This window comes from Astyanax mexicanus, chromosome 1 (genome assembly GCF_023375975.1).
Source record: "Astyanax mexicanus isolate ESR-SI-001 chromosome 1, AstMex3_surface, whole genome shotgun sequence".
NCBI lineage: Eukaryota > Metazoa > Chordata > Actinopteri > Characiformes > Acestrorhamphidae > Astyanax > Astyanax mexicanus.
In genome coordinates this window covers 124,765,901-124,791,212 of record NC_064408.1, presented here as the reverse complement: position 1 = coordinate 124,791,212, position 25,312 = coordinate 124,765,901, and the positions used below count along the sequence as shown (strand labels likewise).

At 39.2% G+C, this 25,312-nt stretch overlaps 2 protein-coding genes and 1 long non-coding RNA gene across 4 annotated transcripts in view; 1 reads left to right on the top strand and 2 right to left on the bottom strand.

Annotated features, from left to right (window-relative positions):
• Window positions 1–25,312, bottom strand: part of LOC125780488 (NACHT, LRR and PYD domains-containing protein 12-like) — a 543,312-nt gene that overhangs the window by 92,596 nt on the left and 425,404 nt on the right. For both annotated transcript variants that reach the window (XM_049468296.1, XM_049468295.1), the window contains exon 12: window positions 15,810–15,856. In XM_049468296.1, the coding sequence (XP_049324253.1) occupies window positions 15,810–15,856 (47 nt within the window). The remainder of the gene's footprint in view (window positions 1–15,809; window positions 15,857–25,312) is intronic.
• LOC125784807 (uncharacterized) overlaps window positions 1–25,312 on the top strand; it is a 189,483-nt gene that overhangs the window by 126,013 nt on the left and 38,158 nt on the right. The gene's annotated exons all lie outside the window — the stretch shown is intronic.
• The window catches only part of nek11 (NIMA-related kinase 11), a 144,096-nt gene continuing 120,269 nt past the window's right edge, over window positions 1,486–25,312 (bottom strand). The window contains exons 2-4 of the mRNA XM_049468444.1: window positions 5,960–6,154; window positions 3,579–3,632; window positions 1,486–1,743 (exon numbers count right to left, since the gene is read on the bottom strand). Coding sequence (XP_049324401.1) covers window positions 1,725–1,743; window positions 3,579–3,632; window positions 5,960–6,135 — 249 coding nt within the window. The 5' untranslated portion in view covers window positions 6,136–6,154 and the 3' untranslated portion in view covers window positions 1,486–1,724. The remainder of the gene's footprint in view (window positions 1,744–3,578; window positions 3,633–5,959; window positions 6,155–25,312) is intronic.

Here is a 25,312-nt window from a genome sequence, read left to right as displayed (position 1 = left end):
GGGGCGGGGCTTCCCGCACACTAAACTGCGCTCCGCAAAACCAGCTAGCTGATTGGCTTTTTCTCCTGAAAGGCGGGACTTTCTCCTTGAACCGGCACCACGATTGGTTAAGAGACACACAGCGGTCAGTGCATTGTCGCCTGTGGCCTATATATTTTTTTATTTAGTATAATACGGGAAATTTACGGGAAAATACTAATACGGGAGGACGGCGGGAAAGAGGAGTAAAATACGGTAGTTTCCCGGCCAAAACGGGAGACTTGACAGGTATGTACAGAAACAATGTTTTTGCAATAATGTATCTTAAGTGAAGGGTTTCTCCACAACTGGTAGCATGATTTCCTGAGGGCAACATATAGATCCAGTCACTCAAAGACAAAGAGCTGGTCACTGTAGAAACAGATCTCTGCGTAACCACCCTGCTAAAAAAAAAAAAAAAACTGAACAAAAGTGTTTGCAAAAAATAAATGGTATAATTTTATGTGGCACTGGTACAGACTAAAGGTGAATGTTTCTAACCAGAACTAATGCAGACTTTGATGAAAGAGGAGAGTTAATTAAGTAAAATACAGAAAAAAGAAATACATAGGAAAGTGTTGTGGTAGCAGGATACAATGCCGGTGCCATCCTGAATCATACTTTAATAACCTCCTGCTTAGTTGCAGAGCATAATGTTTAACTGTCCAATTTTGCACATGTAGCATTTGCACTTCATAATTAACTCCTTTGCAACCGATTAATTCTTTGTATATGCAAAATATACTTATTATAGCGCTCAAAATACACAACTACACTCAAATAGTTTATACATATTTATATTTTTATTATCTCCTTGCTTTTATTTCATGTTTGATGTCTATGCTTTATCCTGTATTTTATATACTCTATATTTCACATACAGCTCTGGAAAAAAATAAGATACCACTTCAGTTTCTAATTGTTTCTCTGATTTTGCTATTTATAGGTTTATGTTTGAGTAAACTGAACATTGTTGCTTTATTCTATAAACTACAGACCTCAAATAATGCAAAGAAAACAAGTTCATATTCATGTATATTGTGTATTTTAAATTGAATGTTTTATATCATATCATCACCTTCATAAAATAATCGCTGAAAATAAAATACTTAAGCAAAATTGACATTTTGGCCTGAATCATCTCCACATGATGCTGCATAGCCAAATCTCCTACATCGCAAGTTGATCAGTTCATTTGATTCTACCCTTTATGATAATAATCTATGTCCAGAGGTTGACACAAAACAAAAAAACTAGGCTACCTTTACTGAACTAATCTTCACCATTTAGGACTTGTCCTCAATCAGTAAGTAATTATATTTTTTTACTATAGCAAAATTGTATAGGCCAGAGGATATACATATTGCAGAGTTGTTTAGTCTTTTTATTAAGTGTTACTGATTCTGCATTTTAGTCAAAAAAGGTAAGTTCATAAATCTAGCTAGGAATTTCTGATTGGTTCTGCTGCTCAACTGTATCAAACTTCCTTCTTAAACCATTGCTCATTTTTAAATAGCCATAATAACTGTCATATGTGTTTGTGTTTCCTAAAAAACTTTAAAATGTGATTATTTTAGGAAGGTGTTGATATAATATTGTTTCATGTGAGTAGTTCCTTGATGTTACTAGATGTAACTCACTTTGTATCAGAAGGTCCTCCTCCATTATTGGAATTAAGAGGTCCCATGGTGAAGGTGCTTCAGTGGCTACAATATAGGCAGATCCCTGTGAACAGTCCAAAAACATTGAACAGTTTCTATAAACATTCACTCCTGGAAACGTAGTATTAAGAAACCACAAAAAAATATATATTTTTATATATATTTAGAAATAATGCAAATAAAAGGGTATTACAATTTTATATAACAAAGCATTAGCAGATAAGAAACTTTTGTTTAAAGAATCATTTTGCCATGTGGTGCCCCTGCTGGACAAACTGTGCTACTACATATGAACAAAGCTTTCGCATCGGAAATCATTGGTTTAGTTTTACCTTTGGTTTACTTTTTCACACCTGAACATCTAGACCACAGCCCAAAACAAGGTTCATGTGTCTGTTACATTGTATACATTTGGTTTTAGTTCCTGTTTAGTTTGTACTTTAAATATCCTTTGGACCATGGACTTTTATACTTTCACTTGATGAAAAATGCAAATTATACTTTAACGTTTGAAAAGTATTTTCTAACGCAAATGGACCATATGGGAAGTAAAACGTTAAAGAATAATTATCTATTTGCAACACGAAACAAACTTTTTAAGATTTTCAAAAAAGACAAAATTAAGACAATTCGAGTTATTCCCAATAACAAAATGACAGAACAAATGACTCACTGTAGTATAAAGACTTTGCTGTATTTTCTAACATCAATATTTTTAACAAACACAAGTTATAATGGAATTGTTTATACATAGCTGTTTTTTAATGGATGATATGTTTTTCCAGGATTTGTTGTTTAAAATAATTTTATGCAACCAATATTAGGGGTGGGACAATATATCGATATATTGTATTATATTGATATACAAATGTCTTTTTTATTGAAACATAGGAGTGCTAAGCTCTAAAGACCACCCCACCCCAAATTATACTTTCTAAAGTTACTGCTTTATCACTCCACAAGTGACGCTATAATCAAATGAATAGTGTAAACCTGCAGTAAAGAATATTGGTTGTGAAATTCTGCAAATGTGACACCAATAAAGCCATAATTCCTGGTATTTGATTATTTAGAATTATTTTATCCTCTTATTTTATCCTATCTGGTTAAACACTAATAAATTAACAAACCTGAATATACCCATAAATAATACTGTTTTTTCTGTTAAGGTAAGGCTGTCATTTAATCAGTAAGCTTACTTCCTTATGGAATTTGAAAACTAAAAAAAAAATGTTCAAAAGTAAAAACAGAGCTGTGTTTACTATCTGTAGCATATTTAAGAGATGGCTTTAAGGCAAATTGTTATTGTTAAGATAAAGAAATCTACTTTTCAAGACCTTTTTAGGATCTGCAGATACCCTTTTTTAAAGCAGGTGTTACATCACAATATGGTCATTTCTATGTATTAAATAAAACACTAATCACTACATGTTCATGATTTAGATGCAGACATTTTGTTTACGTAAGACATTGTTCTGCATCGCGGCCAAGTTCAGGCCTGTTTTAGGCCATTGTTTTGGGACTATTTCTTCAAGAATAATTAGAACAATCAGATTAATTCTAAAACTGAGAAACTCTTAATCCAAGTTGGAATAGTAGATTGGAAAAAGTTGGAAGATCCTTGCTAATCCTGAGCATAGAATCCAAGGTGGCTAATGCAGGATCAGGTGGTATAATGTTTTTTTTCTGGTGCTGCTATCAATGCTAACCTGGTGCAATGCTAACATTGTTAAGCAGGAAAGTAAAAGTGAGACATATTTTAATTTTGATTGGATAAGCCATTAAACACTGATAAATGACTGTCAACCCAGTTGTGGTAAACGCTAATGTCAACAGATTTGTCACCTGGTTTTTTTTTTAGATATATTCTTAAATACTGAACAATTATAGGAATGTTACCTGTAACGTCGTCCGCTCAGGTGTGGCCTAATTCCAAACTCTGACATCCGCCTTCTGAGGTAAATGAACACAGAATTATTTTAAATTACAGGCATGTAATCTACATTCTCATTAGTTCTTAACTTACCATGGGAAACAATATCCAACTATATCCACCTCCTAAAACCATGGGTGTTTCTCAACACAAAGAACACAGAGAACAGCTATGCATATTATTTGTTTCTCAAATGCTATAGAAATAATCTTGCCTTATTTTTAACCCAATCTTTCACTATACCGTTAAAAGAATAAAAGAAAATATTTAGTTGAGGGTGCCAATACTTTTATTCCTGTCCATTTCTAGAGTTATGTGTGAAAAAGCAGATATGACCTTTTTCTCTCTTTTTTGCTCCAATGCAAACTAAAAATAAATAATAAGAAAAAAAAAACAGAAATCTCAAAGTGCGCTGTCTATGTTACTAAACAATCCTGTATGAACAAACCATATTGGAAAAGAAAAAGGCTAACAGGTCAGAAACTCCACTTGCTGTGTGATTTTCTGTAAAATCACTGAACAAACAGCTTCAATGCAGGCCAATAAAATTGGTGTATGCAAAGTAACATCTATGGAGCACTACGAAGGCTGTAGTATTCAAATGCTCTTTTTTACTTTATGTTGGAAATTACAATTAATCATATGTCCACCAAAGAGGCGATTCTTTCTAGGAATATTTCAACCAATATTTTTTGGTCTAACTTCATATTTTTGTGGTAAAATGATTATTTGGTTTTCATTTGTTTAATTTTGTGAGATTAAATGCAATGATCAAACACTGATTCATCCACAGGACGTGGCACCAGAAATGGCGCAAGAAATTAAATAAATAATCAACTTCCATTTTTAGCATGTCTGTACAATATAGTAAGCACAAGGGAAGAGTAGACCTCATGGATTAGTTCTTCTCAGGGCTTCTAATAAATGTAAAAGCAAAGAGTTTCACATTCAAAGTTGGAACATCATAAAGAAAACTAATGTATAGATCACGAACAGTTAAGACAATAACATTCTTTTTGTTTTCTGGTCTGTAGTGTTTCTGGAGACCCATAGGTAATCTGTTGATCATGTAAAAAATATATATTTATTGATGATAAATAATTGCTCTACATCTTTACAGTTTCCATTTTACTTCATGTCTTTGAAATGGGTTCTTCTGTTTATTTGGCTATTATTATCATCTGCACTGCTCAATTTTTAACACAGTCCCTTTAATATATTAATATATTACAGCTTTACTAAATTATACTTTCTTACAAACAATACTGTACTGCACTCCACACTGCACTTCTACATGCTTAATACTGATCTCCCAATTTATTGGTGTGGACACTCAACTGTAACTTCCTCATCCATGTCTGTACATGATATATCTGTATATATAATTCTCTAATTTTTAAATAACTATGTATGTAACTAAAGTATAGTTTTTCATGTTATATTCAGAAATGAGCAACATGTATTATTTTATTACATTTAAATTAATTAAGACAGCTTTAGCTTAACTTATTTTACTAATATAACCAGCTGTGGCTGAAAACCCCAATGTGTTCCCTCCACATGAATGTACATTTGAATATCTCTTAAACAATTTAAAATATAAAGTTAATAATTAATATATGGAATTATTAATACTGATGAACTAGCTAGCAGGTCCTCTGCATTTCATACTGAAGTCATCTCTAAGGTAAAAGAAAGTTATAGTTTGACAAAAGAATATATCCCAAATTCCCATATCCCATTTAAAAAATCACACTAAACATATAACTAAACAATAAAGGACAGATTAATTTTGTATGTATTTATTTCTATTTTTACACACCAAATGATAATCGATTTTCCACTGACATATTAGCTTGCTACCTTTTAACTTTGAAACCAGTTGTTGATTTACAAAAACAGTAAATGCAAAAAAAATCCAGTTAAATTATTACATTATTTTATCCAGTTTATCCAGACAGTGTTACATTTGACATTGAACTTTAGAGTACTGTACTGTAGAGTACTGTAATGTAGTGTAGTGTGCTGTAGAGTACTGTACTCTATTGTACTGTAGAGTACTGTATTGTAGTGTACTATATTGTACTGCAGAATACTGTAGTGTGCTATATTATAGTGTAGAGTATGGTAGAGTATTATAGTGTAGAGTACTGTACTGTAGAGTACTTCAGAGTACTGTACTGTATTGTAGTGTAGTGTACTGTAATGTACTGTAGAGTACTGTAATGTACTATAGAGTACTGTAGTGTAGTGTAGTGTAGAGTACTGTAGTGTACAGTAGAGTACTGTAGTGTACTTTAGAGTACTGTAGAGTAATTTAGAGTACTGCAGTTCAGGTTAGACTCACAGTTTTTCTCCCGGAGCTGCTTTAGTGTCGTTAATGAGAAACACAGTGCCGAAGCTGCCCCTCCCCAGACTCTGCTGGACGACGTATCTGTTGGCTATTAGACCGGGAGGATCAGGTGGTAAACGACTGTCTGAAAGAGGTGAAGACTCGGCTCCCAGTTCACGAAATTTAGGCATCTCCACTCAATCTGCTTTCCTGAAAAGAGAAAGGTTGGATGAGTTTAACTTTCAACTTCAAAAGTTTAGACCCACCTTCTCATTCACTGTTTCTCTCTCAGTTTCTTTATTTTATTTATTTTCTACACTGTAGCTTTAATGGAAATGACTACACAATAACAGCAAATACACAAACAAGTGTAAAAAAAAATGAAAGCTGTCAATATGTGTATTCACATAGCCAATAAACTACATAATAACACAGTCTACATTTATATTGAGGGAAATTAAAAAATTAAGAAATGTGGCTGTTGCAAAAGTGGACTACAGTGTTCAGTTTTACAGTAAATGAAGTGTAACAGAGAGGAAGAGAGTGTAACACGCTGCAGTTTAGAGTTGTTTTACTGGTTATTAGAGTCTGTAATTTCTGTAAATATGAATATTTCTGTAATATTAGACAGTCTGTTGGGTCTGTACGCACCTCTGTTTATTTACTGCAGCTCCGTCAACTCCAGCACTGCAGTGTTGTTAACTGTTGCCCAGGGTTACGGCTGCAGCGCGCGCTTACACCTCCAGGGGGCGACAGAGTCAATACAAAAATAATAATAGTTTAAAACAGATATATTAAAATAACAGCTGGCAAAGAGACAGACAGACAGAAATGCAGACATACAGGCAGGCATTCAGGCAGATAGACAGACATATAGGCAGACATACAGGTAAGCAGACAGACAGAAAGACACACAGGCAGGCACACAGACAGATAGACGGGCAGACATACAGGTAGGCAGACAGGTGAATAGACAGGTAGGCAGACAGACAGACAGGCAGGCTGACAGACAGACAGGCAGACACACAGGCAGGTAAATGACAGACATATAGGCAGAAAGACAGGCAGGCAGAAAGGCAGGCAGACATACCGGCAGATAGACAGGCAGGCAGAAAGACAGGCAGATAGACAGACATATAGGCAGACATACAGGCAGACAGACAGACAGGCAGGGAGAAAGGCGCGCAGACATACAGGCAGATAGACAGGTCTGCAGACAGACAGACATTCAGACAGGCAGACTGGCAGGCAGACAGGCAGGTAGATGACAGACAGCAGACATTTAGGCAGATATTTAGACAGGCAGACACACATACAGACAGGCAAGCAGAAAGACAGACATACAGTCATTCAGGCAGGCAGACAGACAGACAGGCAGACACAGATAGACAGATAATTTATTAATCCCAGAGGGAAGTAGCAGTAGCAGAACTCTTTTAGTGTCTGTTGAAGAACAGGGTGAAATAAATATATAATGTAATAACGAAAGAATGATGGAAATAAAAATGATAAGAAAAAAAGAAAAATATATATTTTTTACAGAATGTCCCACAATGGAAACGAGGAGGTTGTGTTACGTTTAACTGGATTATAAATTTGCACATGTTTTAAGTTTTATTCTGATATGATTTTTTTTCCTCATGTTTTTGTAAACTACTTTAATTAGTACTTCTTATATTATTACATGTAATTTAGCAGTACAGGTTAGTAAGCAGTACTCACTAAGTGGTGAGCACCAGATAGTAAGTGGTGAGCATCACATATTAAGTGGTGAGCACCACTTATTAATTGATGAACACCATATACTACGTGGTGAGCACCAGATAGCTAGCAGGTAGCTATAGTTTAAACTGGCATATGTTCCACAGAGAAATAATGTTGATAACTAGCTAGGTTATATTTCATTGTGAAACATTTTTAGCTAATGTTAAATATATTTTAGTGTGAAATGTTTTAGCTAACGTTAGATAATGTTAACTATTTTATTTCACTGGGGAAAGTTTTACTATATTTCAGTGGGAAACATGTTAGCTAATGTTAGCTAGGTTATCCAATGTAAATACGTTGTTTTAGTGGGGAATGTTGTAGCTAATGTTAGCTAGGTTAGATAATGTTAAATATATTTTAGTGTGAAATGTTTAGCTAATGTTAGCTATGGTTAACTTTTTTATTTCAGTGGGGAATTCTTTAGCTAACGTTAGCTAATGTTAACTATTTTATTTTAGAGTGGAATGTTTAGCTAACGTTAGCTAGGTTAGCTAATGTTAACTACTTTATTTCAGTGGGGAATGTTTTAGCTAATGTTAGCTAGGTTAGCTAATGTTAACTACTCTATTTCAGTGTGGAATGTTTTAGCTAATGTTAGCTTGTTTAGCTAATGTTAACTACTTTATTTCAGTGTGGAATCTTTTAGCTAACGTTAGCTAGGTTAGGTAATGTTAACTACTTTATTTCAGTTGGGAATGTTTTAGCTATGTAGCTAAAGGTACCTTTAAGCCCAGAGCTAAAGATTAGCTCTTATTAGACGTGCACAGAAAAAGCTTATGGGCACACACACACACACACACACACACACACACACACACACACACACACACACACCAAACACAGTGGCTACTCTTACCCAAGCATATATTGTTCAGAGAGCAATGCAAGCCTTTAAGCTAAGCTAACTTAGTTAGCGTAAGGTTAGCTAACCCCTTAATAGCCATAATTAATATCTGGCTGGGTTTATGAATAATTATAGGCTCAATATAGACACCCCTTGATGGCTTTGAAATAAGGTCTTAAAAATTAAAGTGGAATAATTCACTGTCTTTTTTATATTTAATTTTTTTGTCTGTTCTCTGCTATCTTTTGTCTTTTCTCTGTTCTTTGTTACTGGTCACCCCTCTACAAAGGTGCGACAGAGAACTGAGATGACTGGGTTTTTTATGCTGTGTATCCAGTGATGGTAATTACTTTGAAAAAGTAATCCGATTACTGATTACTCCTTTAAAAATAACGTAGTTACTTTATGGATTACTTGATTTTAAAAGTAACTAAGTTACTTTACAAGTTACTTTATTAGTTACTTTCAGCAGCTGCAGACACCACCTCCCGCCACCTTAACATAAACATTATGACCAGTTTTGCCAATACTCTCTTTATTGGAAAATGCATTTTTAACAATAGCAATGTTTCTCTAGACATTTAAAGTTGAACTATTTCCTGAAAAAAGATTTTTTTATAAAAATAAGACAATTTCTCTTGAATTCACTTAACATAAATATAATAATAAATTATATAATAAATATAGTATAATAAAATATGTTTTTTTCTTGATTTCCCTTTATAAATAAAATATAAAATAAAGAAAGTCTTTCCTGGCTTGAAATATTTAACACTATAAATCTGAACATTGAAGCTGTTGTTCTCAGCAGGGCAGTGTTACACCCTAGCCCATGTCTGTGTTATGTTTCTCCCTCATTTGTTCCCTAGTGCTCCTGCCCCTCTGTTTACCTGTCATGTGTTCCCTGCCATGTGCTTGTGTTGTGTTTTTGTCCTTGTCTCCGCCCTAGCCCTGCCCTAGCCATTAGTGCTGTAACCTCTTGTCTCATTTGTAACCCCGCCCCCTTGTTAGCTCCCACAGGTGTCCCTTATGTTTGCCTGTATATAATACCCCATGTGCTCCTTGTTCTGTGTCGTGCTTTGTTTGATCTAGTCCTGTTTCTTTGTCAGAATCTTGTTTAGTTGTGTTTTTGTGCCTTTGAGCCTTTTTGTCTGCAGTGTTCTGGTTTGTTTTCTTTAGTTTATTTATTTGTTTGATTATTTTGTTTGTTTGTATGTCTTTTTCTCATATCCTCATAGTTCATAGTGTTTTGTTTTAGTTACCTTTTCTTTATACTATTTCATAGGGTTTTGCTCTTTTGTTTATTTTCTTGTTTAAATGGAAAATAAAACTAACTTGCATTTGCATCCGGCCTCCTCCTCTCCGTTACATAAAGCACGACCAACCGAGGATGCAGCAAGTCGGTTTTTAGCTATGCAGGAGCAACAGGAATTTTTGGACAGCCTCATCTCCAAGCTACGAGCTGGTCAACCGTTTTTGTTACCCTCCTTGATGCCAATCCCCTGTGAGTATGATGGGGAACATGGCACCTGTGAGGGTTTCATTATGCAATGCTCCATTTACCTGGAACATATGACATGCCCTATCCCTCCAGACATTATAAAGGTACTTTTTATAAAAACTTTGTTGAGGGATAAAGCATTACAATGGGGAGACATTATTTTAGAAAGCAGACCTGAAAAGGCAAAGACTGTGGAAGGTTTTTTTGAACTGCTGAAATTAAGGTTTTCTAAACATCCAGCCTCAGCTCCAGCTCAAGCACCAGCAGCTTCCGCTGCTCCAGCCTCAGCTCCAGCTCAAGCACCAGCAGCTTCCGCTGCTCCAGCCTCAGCTCCAGCTCAAGAACCAGCAGCTTCCGCTGCTCCAGCCTCAGCTCCAGCTCAAGCACCAGCAGCTTCCGCTGCTCCAGCCTCAGCTCCAGCACCTGCTGCCTCAGCTCCAGCACCTGCTGCCTCAGCTCCAGCACCTGCTGCCTCAGCTCCAGCACCTGCTGCCCCAGCTCCAGCTCCAGCACCTGCTGCCCCAGCTCCAGCTCCAGCACCTGCTGCCCCAGCTCCAGCACCTGCTGCCCCAGCTCCAGCACCTGCTGCCCCAGCTCCAGCTCCAGCACCTGCTGCCCCAGCTCCAGCTCCAGCACCTGCTGCCCCAGCTCCAGCTCCAGCACCTGCTGCCCCAGCTCCAGCTCCAGCACCTGCTGCCCCAGCTCCAGCTCCAGCACCTGCTGCCCCAGCTCCAGCTCCAGCACCTGCTGCCCCAGCTCCAGCACCTGCTGCCCCAGCTCCAGCACCTGCTGCCCCAGCTCCAGCTCCTGCTGCCCCAGCTCCAGCTCCTGCTGCCCCAGCTCCAGCTCCTGCTGCCCCAGCTCCAGCTCCTGCTGCCCCAGCTCCAGCTCCTGCTGCCCCAGCTCCAGCTCCTGCTGCCCCAGCTCCAGCACCTGCTGCCCCAGCTCCAGCACCTGCTGCCCCAGCTCCAGCTCCAGCACCTGCTGCCCCAGCTCCAGCTCCAGCGCCAGCAGCTCCCGCTGCTTCAGCTCCAGCGCCAGCAGCTCCCGCTGCTTCAGCTCCAGCAGCTCCCGCTGCTTCAGCTCCAGCGCCAGCAGCTCCCGCTGCTCCAGCCTCAGCTCCAGCAGCTCCCGCTGCTCCATCCTCAGCTCCAGCACCAGCAGTGCCTGCTGCCCACGTGGTACCCACTGCTCCAGACCCTGTGCCCGCGGCTCCGGCCGCCTCTGACCCTGTGCCCGCGGCTCCGGCCGCCTCTGACCCTGTGCCCGCGGCTCCGGCCGCCTCTGACCCTGTGCCCGCGGCTCCGGCCGCCTCTGACCCTGTGCCCGCGGCTCCGGCCGCCTCTGACCCTGTGCCCGCGGCTCCGGCCGCCTCTGACCCTGTGCCCGCGGCTCCGGCCGCCTCTGACCCTGTGCCCGCGGCTCCGGCCGCCTCTGACCCTGTGCCCGCGGCTCCGGCCGCCTCTGACCCTGTGCCCGCGGCTCCGGCCGCCTCTGACCCTGTGCCCGCGGCTCCGGCCGCCTCTGACCCTGTGCCCGCGGCTCCGGCCGCCTCTGACCCTGTGCCCACTCCCAGAACTTTGTATGCCCCCAGGCATATCCCCAGGCCTGCTCCCAGGTCACGGGCTCCTAGGCCCGCCCCAAGGACCCCGGACCTCTGCCCAAGAACTGTGCCCAGGCTGGCCCCTCTAACTACCCCACAGACTTTAGCCAGTCCTGGGCATCCCCAAGTTTTGTTTGTTCCCATGTCTCTCCCTGTCCTGGTCCCAGTGTCTGTGTTTGTTCCCATTCCTGTCCCCGGTGGCTTTTCTGTTCCCATCCCTGTCACCGTATTTGTGTCGGTCCCAGTAAGTGTATTTGTCCCGGTTCCATCGCCCTGTCTTGTCCAGACCCAGTTTGTCCAGCCCAAGTCCTCTGTCCAGTCTAAGCCCCTAGCCCAGTCTATGTTCTCCTCCACAGTCCAGTCTCTGTCCCAGTCTAACGTCCAGCCCCGTGTCCAGTCTCAGCCCCGTGTCCAGTCTCAGCCCCGTGTCCAGTCTCAGCCCCGTGTCCAGTCTCAGCCCTGTGTTCTGTTCCCTGTCCAGTCTCAGTCCCCAGTCCAGTCGTTTGTTCAGTCTGAACCCCCTGTCCAGTCCCAGTCTCAGTTCCCTGCCCGGTTTACGTCTCCTGTCCAGTTTCCATTCCCTGTCCAGTCCCCTGTCCCGTCTCCGTTCCAGGTCCTGTCCCCGTTTCGTGTCCAGTCTCAGCCCCTGTTCGGTCGTTAGTCCCGTCTATGTTCCCTTCCTCTGTTCCCTCTCTCTCGGCGCCCCTGGTAGTGGCGCCGTTGAAGGGGGGTTATGTTACACCCTAGCCCATGTCTGTGTTATGTTTCTCCCTCATTTGTTCCCTAGTGCTCCTGCCCCTCTGTTTACCTGTCATGTGTTCCCTGCCATGTGCTTGTGTTGTGTTTTTGTCCTTGTCTCCGCCCTAGCCCTGCCCTAGCCATTAGTGCTGTAACCTCTTGTCTCATTTGTAACCCCGCCCCCTTGTTAGCTCCCACAGGTGTCCCTTATGTTTGCCTGTATATAATACCCCATGTGCTCCTTGTTCTGTGTCGTGCTTTGTTTGATCTAGTCCTGTTTCTTTGTCAGAATCTTGTTTAGTTGTGTTTTTGTGCCTTTGAGCCTTTTTGTCTGCAGTGTTCTGGTTTGTTTTCTTTAGTTTATTTATTTGTTTGATTATTTTGTTTGTTTGTATGTCTTTTTCTCATATCCTCATAGTTCATAGTGTTTTGTTTTAGTTACCTTTTCTTTATACTATTTCATAGGGTTTTGCTCTTTTGTTTATTTTCTTGTTTAAATGGAAAATAAAACTAACTTGCATTTGCATCCGGCCTCCTCCTCTCCGTTACAGGCAGCAAGGAGCGTTTTTTATAAAACAAAACCGTGTATATGGTCTAGTCTGACATCCTGTGTATTTTATTTTGTAATCACATGTTAAGAGTGAAACAGTGGAGTGGGGTGAGTAAACCAGTGGTTGTACCTCATTAACAGAAGCTTCTCAATCCTCTGCTACAAAACCGCGCTTCTCTCGCCTGCCTCCATGGATTTGTTTGTGTCGCTGCGTGGTGTGTGTTGTGTTCAATAAAACTTTGCAAACATATATTTTTTTGTGTGGTTTTAGTTTAAACAGACTGTGTTTGTTTAATGACCAATTTATGCAGAAATCCAAGTAATCCCAAAGGGTTCACATACTTTTTCTTGCAACTGTATTATGTTGCATGCAATGTTCACAGGGTCATTATGATAAAAATCCACAGTAATAATTGTTCTTTTTTAGGACTTTAATAGCCTTTTAATTTAATATTGGATAGTGGAGTTATAAACATTAACAGGCAAACAACACCAAACTTAATTATTTTGGTCTGCCTCTCCAAAACAGGGAAATACCAGCATTTCATCTTTTTTTACATTTTTAAAATATGATTTTACATTACATTACATTACATTTGGCAGACGCTTTTGTCCAAAGCAACTTACAATAGTCAAGTACAAAAGTAATAGGAATTAAGATAAACCATTTTATATAGGGCTTAAAGGAGGTCGAAGGGAAATAAAGGGATAGAGAAGTGAAGGAGGGGAAGAAGGAAATGAGGTTGGAAGTAGTTAGTGTGTTAGAGGTGTTAGGAGAGTAAGTGCTCTTTGAAGAGCTCAGTCTTCAGGAGTTTATTAAAGATAGTGAGAGATTCTCCTGATCTGGTAGTAGAAGGTAGTTAGTTAGAGGTGTTAGGAGAGTAAGTGCTCTTTGAAGAGCTCTGTATTCAGGAGTTTATTAAAGATAGTGGGAGATTCTCCTGATCTGGTAGTAGAAGGTAGTTAGTTAGAGGTGTTAGGAGAGTAAGTGCTCTGTAAAGAGCTCGGTCTTCAGGAGTCTCTTAAAGATAGCGAGAGATTCTTTAAGAGACTCCTGAAGACAGAGCTTATTTATAATAATAATTATAAATGTTATAGTTTATAATGATAAGATTTATAATAATAATAATTCAAAGAATATAGTAATACAATATTTTTAAGCAATTGATGCGACTGTATTAGTTACTCTCTCTTACATTTAAATATCCATAATGAAACATTTGTAACTGATTAACACTACTAGTTAAAATATCATTTTAAAATATAACTGAATAAATCATTTACACATTAGCTATTTTTATGAAGATAAGCTATTTAAGCCATTTAAACTATTTCATCAATTACAAGTAAATTACTACATGAATGGCTTTTAAATATATATTTTTAGTTTAACAATTTAACAATAAATAAAAAACAAGAGTTGACGTTAATGTTTTTATTTATTACATAATAATAAACTCAAAAATAAGGTAAAAGAAACAATAATAATCTGAAATACAGGAATAAAGAAACACATACAAATGGTAAACAGTATAACAGTAACAGAAGCTCTGTGATTATAAATTATAAAATGACACGAAATAATCAACAAAAATAACAATATGAATTACAGGAATAAAGAAATACATTTTATTACAGTAATCATAAACAGTGTGATAAACTGTAGATTGATGAATCAGTTTGATTCAAGTCTTTAGTCTGGAATAGAAATGATTTATACAGCTCCCCAACACACACACACACACTCTGTTACACACAGGGTTATTCTATTTTACACAGAGTCACTGAGTAGCCAGAACCATAAAACCCAATCCCTGCATAGAGGGGCTGAGTGAAGGTGGTGCAGAATGTGTGTAAGTGTGTGAGAGTGTGTGAGGGTGTGTGTGAGTGTGTGTGTAAGTGTGTGAGAGTGTGTGAGGGTGTATCAGTGGAGACGCTGTAGAAGGACAGAATGCCGGCGGGACAGTCCACATACACTCCTACTCTCCTACAGCCGGAGGGAGGAGGGGGGAGATCAGTTCTCTTATTATTGTGATGAACAGAGTAACTGTTATCAGAGCAGTACAGACTCCAGGAGTTTATATTCCGTCCAAACCCACAATCTAATCCTACTCCTTTCCTGCTGATGGTTTTATAACTCAGAGCTACAGCAGCTTCTCCTCTCCCTCTCCACTCAGCCTCCCAGTAACAGCGTCCAGCAACTCCCTCTCTACTCAGAACCTGCTCCCACCTATCAAATCTCTCTGGATGATCAGGATACGACTGCCGCTCCTCTCCACACTCCACCCTCCTGTTCTCCTCACTCAGAGAGAGACGAGGGTACGCTGTGTTTGGATCCAGTGTGAAATCACAGAACCCTGAACACAAGAACACACATTACACACACTGCACTGATACAGAGAGAGAGAGAGAGAGAGAGAGTGTTTGTGTGTGTGTTTGTGTGTGTGTGTAAGTGTGTGTGAGTTTGTGTGAATGTGTGTGTATGTATGTGAGTTTGTGTGTATGCTTGTGTGTTTTTGTGAGTGTGTGTTTGTGAGTGTGTGTTTGTGTGTGTCTGTATGTTTGTGAGTGTGTATGTGTGTTTATGTGAGTGATTGTGTGTGTGTATGTTTGTGTGTGTGTGTTTGTGAGTGTGTGTTTCTGTGTGTGTATGTTTGTGTGTGTGTGTATGTTTGTGTGTGTATGTCTGTGAGTGTGTGTGTATGTGTGTGTGTTTGTGAGTGTGTGTTTCTGTGTGTGTATGTTTGTGTGTGTGTTTGTGAGTGTATGTATGTATGTGTGTTTCTGTGTGTGTTTGTGTCAATGTGTGTGTATGTTTGTATATGAGTGTGTGTGTGTGTGTGTGTGTGTTTGTTGACTTACATTTCTTAAGTCCTGGTTTCATTCTGATTACCCCTCCAGATTCCATTCTACACACACACACACACACACACACACACAGATACACACACACACACACACACACACACAAACACACACCCACACCCACACACACACACACAAACACACACACAGATACACAAACACAACACACACACACAGAAAGAAAACAGTGTAAACTCATTCTATTTTACTGGCTTCTTCCAATTTCTTTTTTTTCTAATTATTCCGAGTTTTTGATATTTGTGACATTTAATGTTTAAAATAATTTAATTTTAATATGAGACACAGATACAGTGGTATGACGAGGTTTGGGCTCCCCTGATAATTTTCATTATTTTGCTTTATAAATCATTGGTTGCTTGGATCAGCAATTTCAGGTAAATATATCATATAGATGAACACAGTGATATTTGAGAAGTTAAATGAAGTTTATAGGATTTACAGAAAGTGTGATAATTCTTTAAAGGTCTCATTCCATCGTTTTTAAATTCATTTTAAACAGTCTAGTTGTGGTCTCTAGTATGAATGAAGGGGAGTCCGGCGCGGATACCCTGCACTGATATCATGTTATTCAGCTAAACTAACGTTACTAATCTCTTACCTCAGACTTGGTTTCACCACATCGAAGCCATTGTTTAAAAATAAACTTTTTTAAAAAATACACTATTTTGAAAGTGAGACGAAACCTGCACCCCCGCCATGAAAAGCTAAGGTTAGCAAAAGCAATTATCTTCGCTTCTATCGAGAACACGCGCTGCCGAGAGGGGGTGCTTTTCATGGCGGGGGTGCAGATTTAGGCACTACTTCAGTGCTGAATTCAGCACCCTCGCCATGAGAAGCACTCCCTCTCGGGAGAGGCTGCAGGTAAAGTTTATTTTTCCTTATTTCTTATGAATCAGCGTAGCTTAAAACAGTATCTTGGGTATTTCCATTTTCTAAGTAAAGTTAAAGTCAAGAAGACGTGGGTGCGCGCTCCCGAGAGGGGGTGCTTTTCCTGGCGGTGGGCTAAATTCGGCACAACACCGGCTTTACATTTGAGGTCAGTGATGAGAGCAATGAATCAGAACAATAACAATATACTGCAATAAAATTACTTTTGGATTTACTAACAGACTAGGAGAGTTTGGGTTATCTAACGTTTATATTATCCGCTGCCAAAAATCTATATTAAACGTAAAGTTACATTATTTTAATAAAAGGACACCATCGTAAGAAGTGCTTTCAGTAGAAAAAATTCAAAACACAGGACCCAGCGCTACTGAGTTTTTTTTTAAAAGAGTGGAGAAAATGTAAATATATATATAAGAATATACAGTACATGCCAATACATAACAATAGTAGTAATAATAATGATAATAATAATAATAATAATATTTATTATAGTAATAACAATAAAAATAACCACAAAATCTGTTATATTATTTTAAAGTGGACATGAATCAGTTTGTACAAGTTGTCTAAGGGATTAAATCTAATGTAAATTATTTTTGGGGGAATTTTTTATACAAAATGTTTACACACTAAATTATAATAAAATCATAGCATTTGTGATGTCACGAGGTTGGTTGGTTGAAGAGCCCAGGTACATAGCTAGCGGTCACGGTTAAGGAAAAGAGCTTGTTGTTTGTCGAGATTATGGATGAAGACGAATCTGAACGGGGTTTTGATCAGATTCCTAGAAACCCAATGGCTTATGTGTTCGAGCCGGTGAGGAGACGAGACAGATTAACCCTACAAACTCCTGAAGGGTGTGATTGGAGATAACCACACCTTCACACTCTTATTCTTAAATGTTTTATACATTTATATATACAGTTATTATTTTTACTGTTCACTTAGTACTTCACTTAACAACCTTATGAACATTGCTCTCTTTTTAACTGTCACAATGACACAAGGCTTTGGAGGTTGTTTGTACTTTTTCAGGAATCAGGAAGGTCAGAGTGTTTTCATCAACAGTGAGAGCTGTGAGGAGAACGTGACCCTGAGTGGCAGAGAAGCTTCACTGCTGTTCTGCTGTTCTGGGACCAGTGCATATGAACTAGGAGACAACAAGCTATCTGAGTGAAGTGCTGTGAACCTCTCCTCAGATAGTCAGCGCATGCCTGTTCTACACGCCGTAAAGTCGCACACAGACCAGAAGATCTTTCCATCCTCTCTTTTCCTCTGTTTCATCTTCTCACAGACTTTAGGACACTTAAGGACTGTCTGCTGTGTTCATGAAGGACACAGTGCTGAACAACACCATGATAAGAACTTGTTGCTCAGACAGGCTGGAGCTGATCACGTCATTGGAACTGGACAACAAGCTGTTAACTGGACTCTGCTGACGTAATCATATTGATAAGTTCTGTCCAATCACATGTCATTTGCATAAATGTATAACTGCTTGGATGAAGTCTGAGGGGTTCTCTCTGTCCCTCGACTGGCTTTAGTTTCTCTCTCTCTCTGGGTTGTGAATGTGTTGATCTATCGAGATTTTATTACACTATGTGTTGACTCATTGATGTACTTTTACTCTTTCTAATGTATATTTATTAATTTGTGTTCCTTTTATATATATCTGTAATGCTGAAACTATTTTTCCAGTAAACTTTAATATATTTTAAATTCTAAGCTCTGACTCATTGGTCATCATTTCATGTTCTGGGATTTCTCACATCCGAGTTTTATCTAAGTCATGCTGTGGTAAATTACCCTACACTCCGATTTATACAGAGGGGCAGCAGCGGTTCCCGTACAGGTGGAGAGGGTGGGTAACACTAACTTTACCTGGTGCAGATGCGTCACTGCACTGCCGTGCCGACTGCAACCGAGTGGATTTGCTGTCAGGAGGCTAACATTCTTCACCTTATAAAATTTTACTACACCCAGTTTTACTACACCCAGGGGCAATACAAAAGTGGCCCCCTTTGCATCTATTTTTGGTTAGGCTTTTATTATCCATTGAGGAACTAGCGTTCGAGAACCAACCTCATGACGTCACTTTCAGCGCTGGGACAAGATGGCGCTACACTTACTTAAAAAATGACATTTAGATTGCTTATTATTTTAATCAGTTTATCTGACAACTGTTAAACTTATAATATTTGTTAGAGTGAAAATACGTCTTGTGAGTTATACTAAATACTTGAAGTGTTTCATGTCCACTTTAAATATTAGGTGATAACATCAGTTTTTTGTCATATGTGTATTTGTCATATGTATACAATTCCGACATTGCATGCATATTTTTTTTCTAACAGCAGTAAATGTAATGTGGAGTGAAATGTTTAGGTTGTAAAGTCACCTGTGGTTGGATTTAACTAATAATAAACAGAAGTACAGAAATGTATGTTGTTTTTTGTGATTTACTGTAATTCCGCAAATGTTGTTCTGTCACTATAGGGTGCGCTTTGATTAATTTTAGCGAATGCCCCCCATATCAAACCTGCTCCTACGCCTTTGATCTTTATTTAAATTTATTTGGTTAGCTCATTGACCCTCGACCTACATACACACAGGTGAATCCAATTATAAGAAAGGGTTAAGGAGACAATTTTAAGTTTTGCACAGACCAGCTCCAAAGACCAACAACATTTGCTGCAGATGGTGTCGTGCATGTAGCTGTAATATTTTTGCTCTTATAAATATTTTTGTATATATTTTTATTTTACATAAATAAAAGGGAAGTACCAGATGAATAAAAATTCCTTCAAAGCTTTTATTAAAAAATGTGGGTTTTAGGCTCTTTTTTCTGTTAAAAGTTTGTTATAGGGGGTTCCCATTCATCAGTTGTACGTGGGGCACTAATTAGCATGACACCACACCTGAAAGCCTCCTGTTTTCCCGGGCAATTCACATGGTGACCGCTGAACTGGTAAGATGCGTATTCACTCTCTCTCAAGTAAATATCCCTCTTTGATTAGCTTAGCACTCTATAAACTTTACAAATCTGCTGAAGAAGGCATTATAACTTCAAAGTGAAGCTCAATTATAATTTTTACTGAGAACACAGCGTAAATAGTGTGTTTATACCCAGCTTTTGTAGCTCATGAGTTTTTCCCTATGCAGGAGAGGGAGAGAGGTACATGTGTGCTATGCTAACTCTGCTCTGTCTTGTGCTCAGATATGTTTGATTTGAGTGTTTTGAGTAGTTTATTTCTAAAGATGATTACTTGTTGCCCATTATGATATTTGTGATATTGACATATGTTGTAATATCTTCACGGTTGGTTTTGTTTAATTTATCTATCCATTACTCATTGTGTTTAATCTAAAACGGTACCTGGTTAGTTAAATAAAATTAAGCAATTCCAGCAATAAATGAGAAGTCTGACTGTTCATTGTGGTGTGGCTGTCCCTTGACTGTATGAACACGTTTACATAAAACTGGTCTCCCACATGGGTTACAGGTGACCCAGGATAGCCCTTTAGGTTCAAGGGGTACCCCTCGTAATGTGCTAGTGATGCCAACATGTTCAGCTCCCAGGGATAATGACAGTGAAGTGATCCAGCAGTTGTGTGAGTAAATATGGGAACTTGGGGGCCAGATTATTAAAGAGCATTGCAAGTCAAATATTAGCCAATAAAAGCCAAGTTACTGCTGCCCCGTTAGCACCACTCTGTACTAGAGAGACTGAAAGCCCCAACAATTCACTTGACCTCTCAAAGATAACTTTTATTGTTTGGTCAGACATATAAAGGAACCTCCAATGTTCAGAGGTGATGATAATGAAAATTACACTGTTCAGGAGTGGATAGATATCATGGAGCTATATCTAAGCAAAGGTAGTTGCCCTGACACAGAAAGAGCAAACATAATTATAATTTAAGTCATCTTTTGGCTAGGGTTAAGAACATAGTAAAGTTAAGAATTAAGAGCAGCTCTGCCTTTAACACAGAGTTCTGAGAAAACATATGATGTGTTAAAACGTTACTTTAGTGATGGTCCTGTGTCGTCTTTGCCACTCGCCGATTTCTATGCCACACAGCCCAAAGACAAGTAGAGCCCAGTTTGACCACTGGGTCAGGTTAAACCCCACTGCAGAGTGTGCCTCCAACTATCTACAGTGCCATGGGGGTAGGATGGAGAACATCAATGCTGAGATTCCTATAATGTTCATACAAAACTGCAACAACCCCGACCTATACAGTGTCTTCAAGTGTAAACACATGAACAAATGGTAATTTGAGGAAGTTCAGGAGGCTATAGATGAGTATCAGAAGGAGAGTCAGTCATGCACCCCTCTTAGTGTGCTTAAAACTCATACAGTCCAGGGTACATCAGCTGTAGAAGCTGTTTGTTCTGAAGAAACTAATCAGGAAATGCACATTATTTTAAATTCAGCACAATTTGTCTTCAGTAACACCCCAAACCCCCATGAAAATGCTGCATCTAGTTCAAATGCTTTAGAGTGGGTTCTCAGCATGTTGGAAGTCACTAGTCAGACCCTCCACAGTCCCGCTCTACCTTATGTGTCACCATTGGGCTTGTGGGGTAGCCAGTCGAGATCACATTCTGTCGTGATAACCGCAGTACAGCAATGTTGTGCTATTGACGAGAAAATCGCAGCGCATGGGCTTAACCCGCTGCAACCACGATATTGCCGTTTTCCAAACACGAGGGTCTCTTGTTTTACACTTCAATGTCTGTGCAAGAGTTAATATCATTTTCCCATCAACGTCTTGTTATCATCCAGGGTGCGACTTTGGGAGAATTTCAGCTTCAAGCCAAATTAAAAAGGAGAGCCAGCCAATTTAGATTAGGCAACATGCAGAGTGAGTTTAAGAAATGTGGCTGTTACTCAGGGAAAAAACTGTGATATTAATATTAATATTAAAAGGGACTTATTATATTATCAATTATCTACGTTTTTTTTTTTTTTCCCATTTTCTCCCCAATTTACACAGCCAATTACCCAACCCACTCACCCCTATCACTAGTAATGCCCCAACACACCAGGAGGGTGAAGACTAACACATGCCTCCTCCGATACATGTGAAGCCAGCCACCGCTTCTGTTCGAGCTGCTGCTGATGCAGCATTGCCGAGTAGCCAGCACACTCGGAGGAAAGCGCAGCGACACGGTTCTGATACATCAGCTCACAGACGCCCTGTGTTGCAGACATCACCGTATGAGTGACGTGGGAAGAGAGCACCATCTACCCACCCGGAGGGAGCAGGTCCAATTGTTCTCCCTCTGAGCACCGGCAGCTTGATGGCAAAGCTGCATGAGTGGGGGTTCCAATTATCTACATTTATAACCTGATGCTTATTACTACTCTATTGTTATAGTTAAATAATACACTGTCTAGCTTTTGCGAGGCGTCACTACCCCTAGCCTCACCTGTATCGTGCTTAATTGGTATAGTAATTTCTTTAAAACCAGTTACAAAGAAAATATAAGGTAACAGCTCTGCTGCGTCTCGTGGTGGGGGGTGCCAAAGACTAGGCTATAGCGGTATCTAATCTTTCACGGCAAAATCTGGAGACTGTATTATTCAACTGTAACAATACAGTATTAATAAGCAGCACATTATTAATATAAATAACTAATAATAATTACGGCAGCCCTGTAACAGCTCCTGATTTTCTTAAACTGGCCGCCCAAACAGTTAGCCTTCTTTTCCTATTTAATATTACAACTTTAATCTTGAAGTCAGCTATTTTTATTTTTACATTGCTCTGGTGTACTTTCAGTGTCACTTTAGTCTCCAGGCAAATTCTCATTTGAGATTGTGATGTGCTCTTCATCACGCAGTGTGCTGAGATCAGAGGGGGAGTATAATTTTAGCAGGTGTAAAATTGTCAAATACCAGGTTTTCAGATGTGAACTTGCTCATCTCCCCAGATTTTACTATTAAGCTGTGTTTAACATATTCTCCTAAAAATGATCATTATGGCTGAAAGGCGTTCAGAGTTATTTAGTTCTGCAACACCCGTCTTTCTTTCGTTATATACAACTAAACTAGCTCTGCAAGAGTCTTTGCTTGGCTTTATATCTTGCTGTGTTCTGAGTGAAATATAAATATAAAGTAGAGACAGACTGATCAGTGTTTTTGGGGTCGGCCGATCGCCGATACCCATCTTGGGCGGGGCCAAATGCCACATTCATGCCACACAGGTGCCAGGCATAGCTGGTACAGATTTCTCTAATTACAGCCACGCCTAAGCAGACACTGGTAATGTACGCTGATAATAAATAAACAGAAGAGCGATACTGACCAAAATAAACGCTTTTCAGGAGAGATACAAGTTATAACACCAGAATTTTTATATTTATATGCCAATACCGCAGGAATGTCTATCCCAACATCAGCCACCTCACAGCCTGTTTATCAGAGTCAGCTTACTGCTTAAAATAGCTCATATTTACTGTTAATATATAATTAATATAAAATAATAATCTATTATTTTAATAAGATAAACAGTAATCTAACAATCCAACTAGAGCTTAGATTGGGCAAAAAAAATCCAGCCTGACTCTGCCCGCCCTCATAAACTGTGATTACGAGCCCAGACCGATTTAAATTCCACATTTTTTAGTAAGTAATGTTACAGCAATAAAATGGAGCTTTTAACTGAATTCCCAAATAGCTGGAATGAACGAAATCTGTTATAATGATGTTAATAAACAGTACAGCACAGAAGAAGTTTATTTTCTTTTACGAAAATGTGACAGCGCTGCGTATTCTCTGCAGTGAGGGACGAGGAAGTGAATCACTTATCTAACCAGCCTGTACTGATTTCTGTGCCCAATAGCCCTTTCAATAACCTCCAATAGCCTTTAATTGTCTTCAGTAGCCTTCAACAATCTTACCTGGCAGCTGCATAGTTATAAACATTCTGAGGTGAGCGGTACACAAACAGCAAAGTGCCTTTAATGTTATCCGAGCGGAGCTGCGGCTTCCTCAGCTCGTCCAGTATAAACTGATACAGAGTGGAGGAGCTTGAGTGTGCACACACAAAAACTGCATCTATCTATCTATCTATCTATCTATCTATCTATCTATCTATCTATCTATCTATCTATCTATCTATCTATCTATCTATCTATCTATCTATCTATCTATCTATCTATCTATCTATCTATCTATCTATCTATCTATCTATCTATCTATCTATCTATCTATCTATCTATCTATCAGCGTCATGAAGGAAAGTCGGATTCTACCAGGGAGTCAAAATTCGGAACACCTGTCATTTAAATTATTATTTAAATTTAAACATTTATGTCGCTTTTTATTCAAGCCTTCCACTCAGCTCAGAGGGCCACTTTAAATGAGCGATTCACACTGATATCCAGCAGTTTTGAATACTTTTTTTGTCCTGAGGAGCGCTAAATTAATCTACACACTTATCTCTTCTGAAAACAGTTTATTACAATATATATATATATATATATATATATATATATATATATATATATATATATATATATATATTACATTAGCTACAGTGTTCAAGCACGTGAAAAAAAATATTTATATATAAAAAAGCATTTATATAGTTCTACTACAACAGTTTCTGAGGGGAGTGCCATCCTCATGGAGCCACTAAGGTCTCAAGACCATAAGATAATCATCATAGTTGGGAGGGTTGTAGCTTAAATGAATGCAGATAGGTGAGACCCAGTCAAGACATAGAACGTATGTGATAGGCCAGTAATATTTAAGAGAAAGTCAAGAGTGGCTAATTTATTTTCCTGGCCCTTGAGGTGACTTTTGACTTTAACCTCCATCAGCCATTCTGTAGTGATGTGAAGGTGTTACATCAAAAGCAGACTAAGTGCTACCAACTTCCAGTCTCCATGATAGGGTAAACAAACTTGGGTTAGCTGATGTCTTGATGTTGAATAGTTTATTGTCGACGTACTGGAAGGAATGGCCGTTAGAGCTACATGAAAAGGTATTTTGAAAGAACACACTAGATAGTGGCAAAGCCAATGACTACCATAAGCTTTAGGCAATAGGCAGGTGCTCTCAAAAATGGAGGAGCACGAGATCATGTGGGATCAGTGGGCCTCACTGCTAGTGATTGTGTGAAAGAAGAGTGGTGACCTACGAATATGTGTGGATTACCGATAGCTCAACGATCAAACCACAAAAGATGCTCACCCACTGCCACACCAGGCTGACTGTCTTACTTTTGCTTGCAAGTCTCTTAATCTTGCTCAAAGCAAATACCTTGCTCATCGATTGGTCACAGTAAACTAACTGTTCTGTCGCTGGAGGAACTTCAAGATAAATAGCAAGGTGATTCGGTTACATAACACATGAGGTAGAAAGCCATCAAGGTGAGAGAGGACAAAGGAGACATTCAAGACTCAGAAAACCCTCAAACAGTGGGACAAGTTAAATATTGTTAGATGGGATATTGCACCATGTCTGCAAAGAGCATTTGTCTGGAAAGAAATGCCATCAGTATGTTGTTCCAGCTTTACTGCTAGACATGGTATTGCAGGGTGTCCATGATGATGCTGGTCACCAAGGACCAAGGGT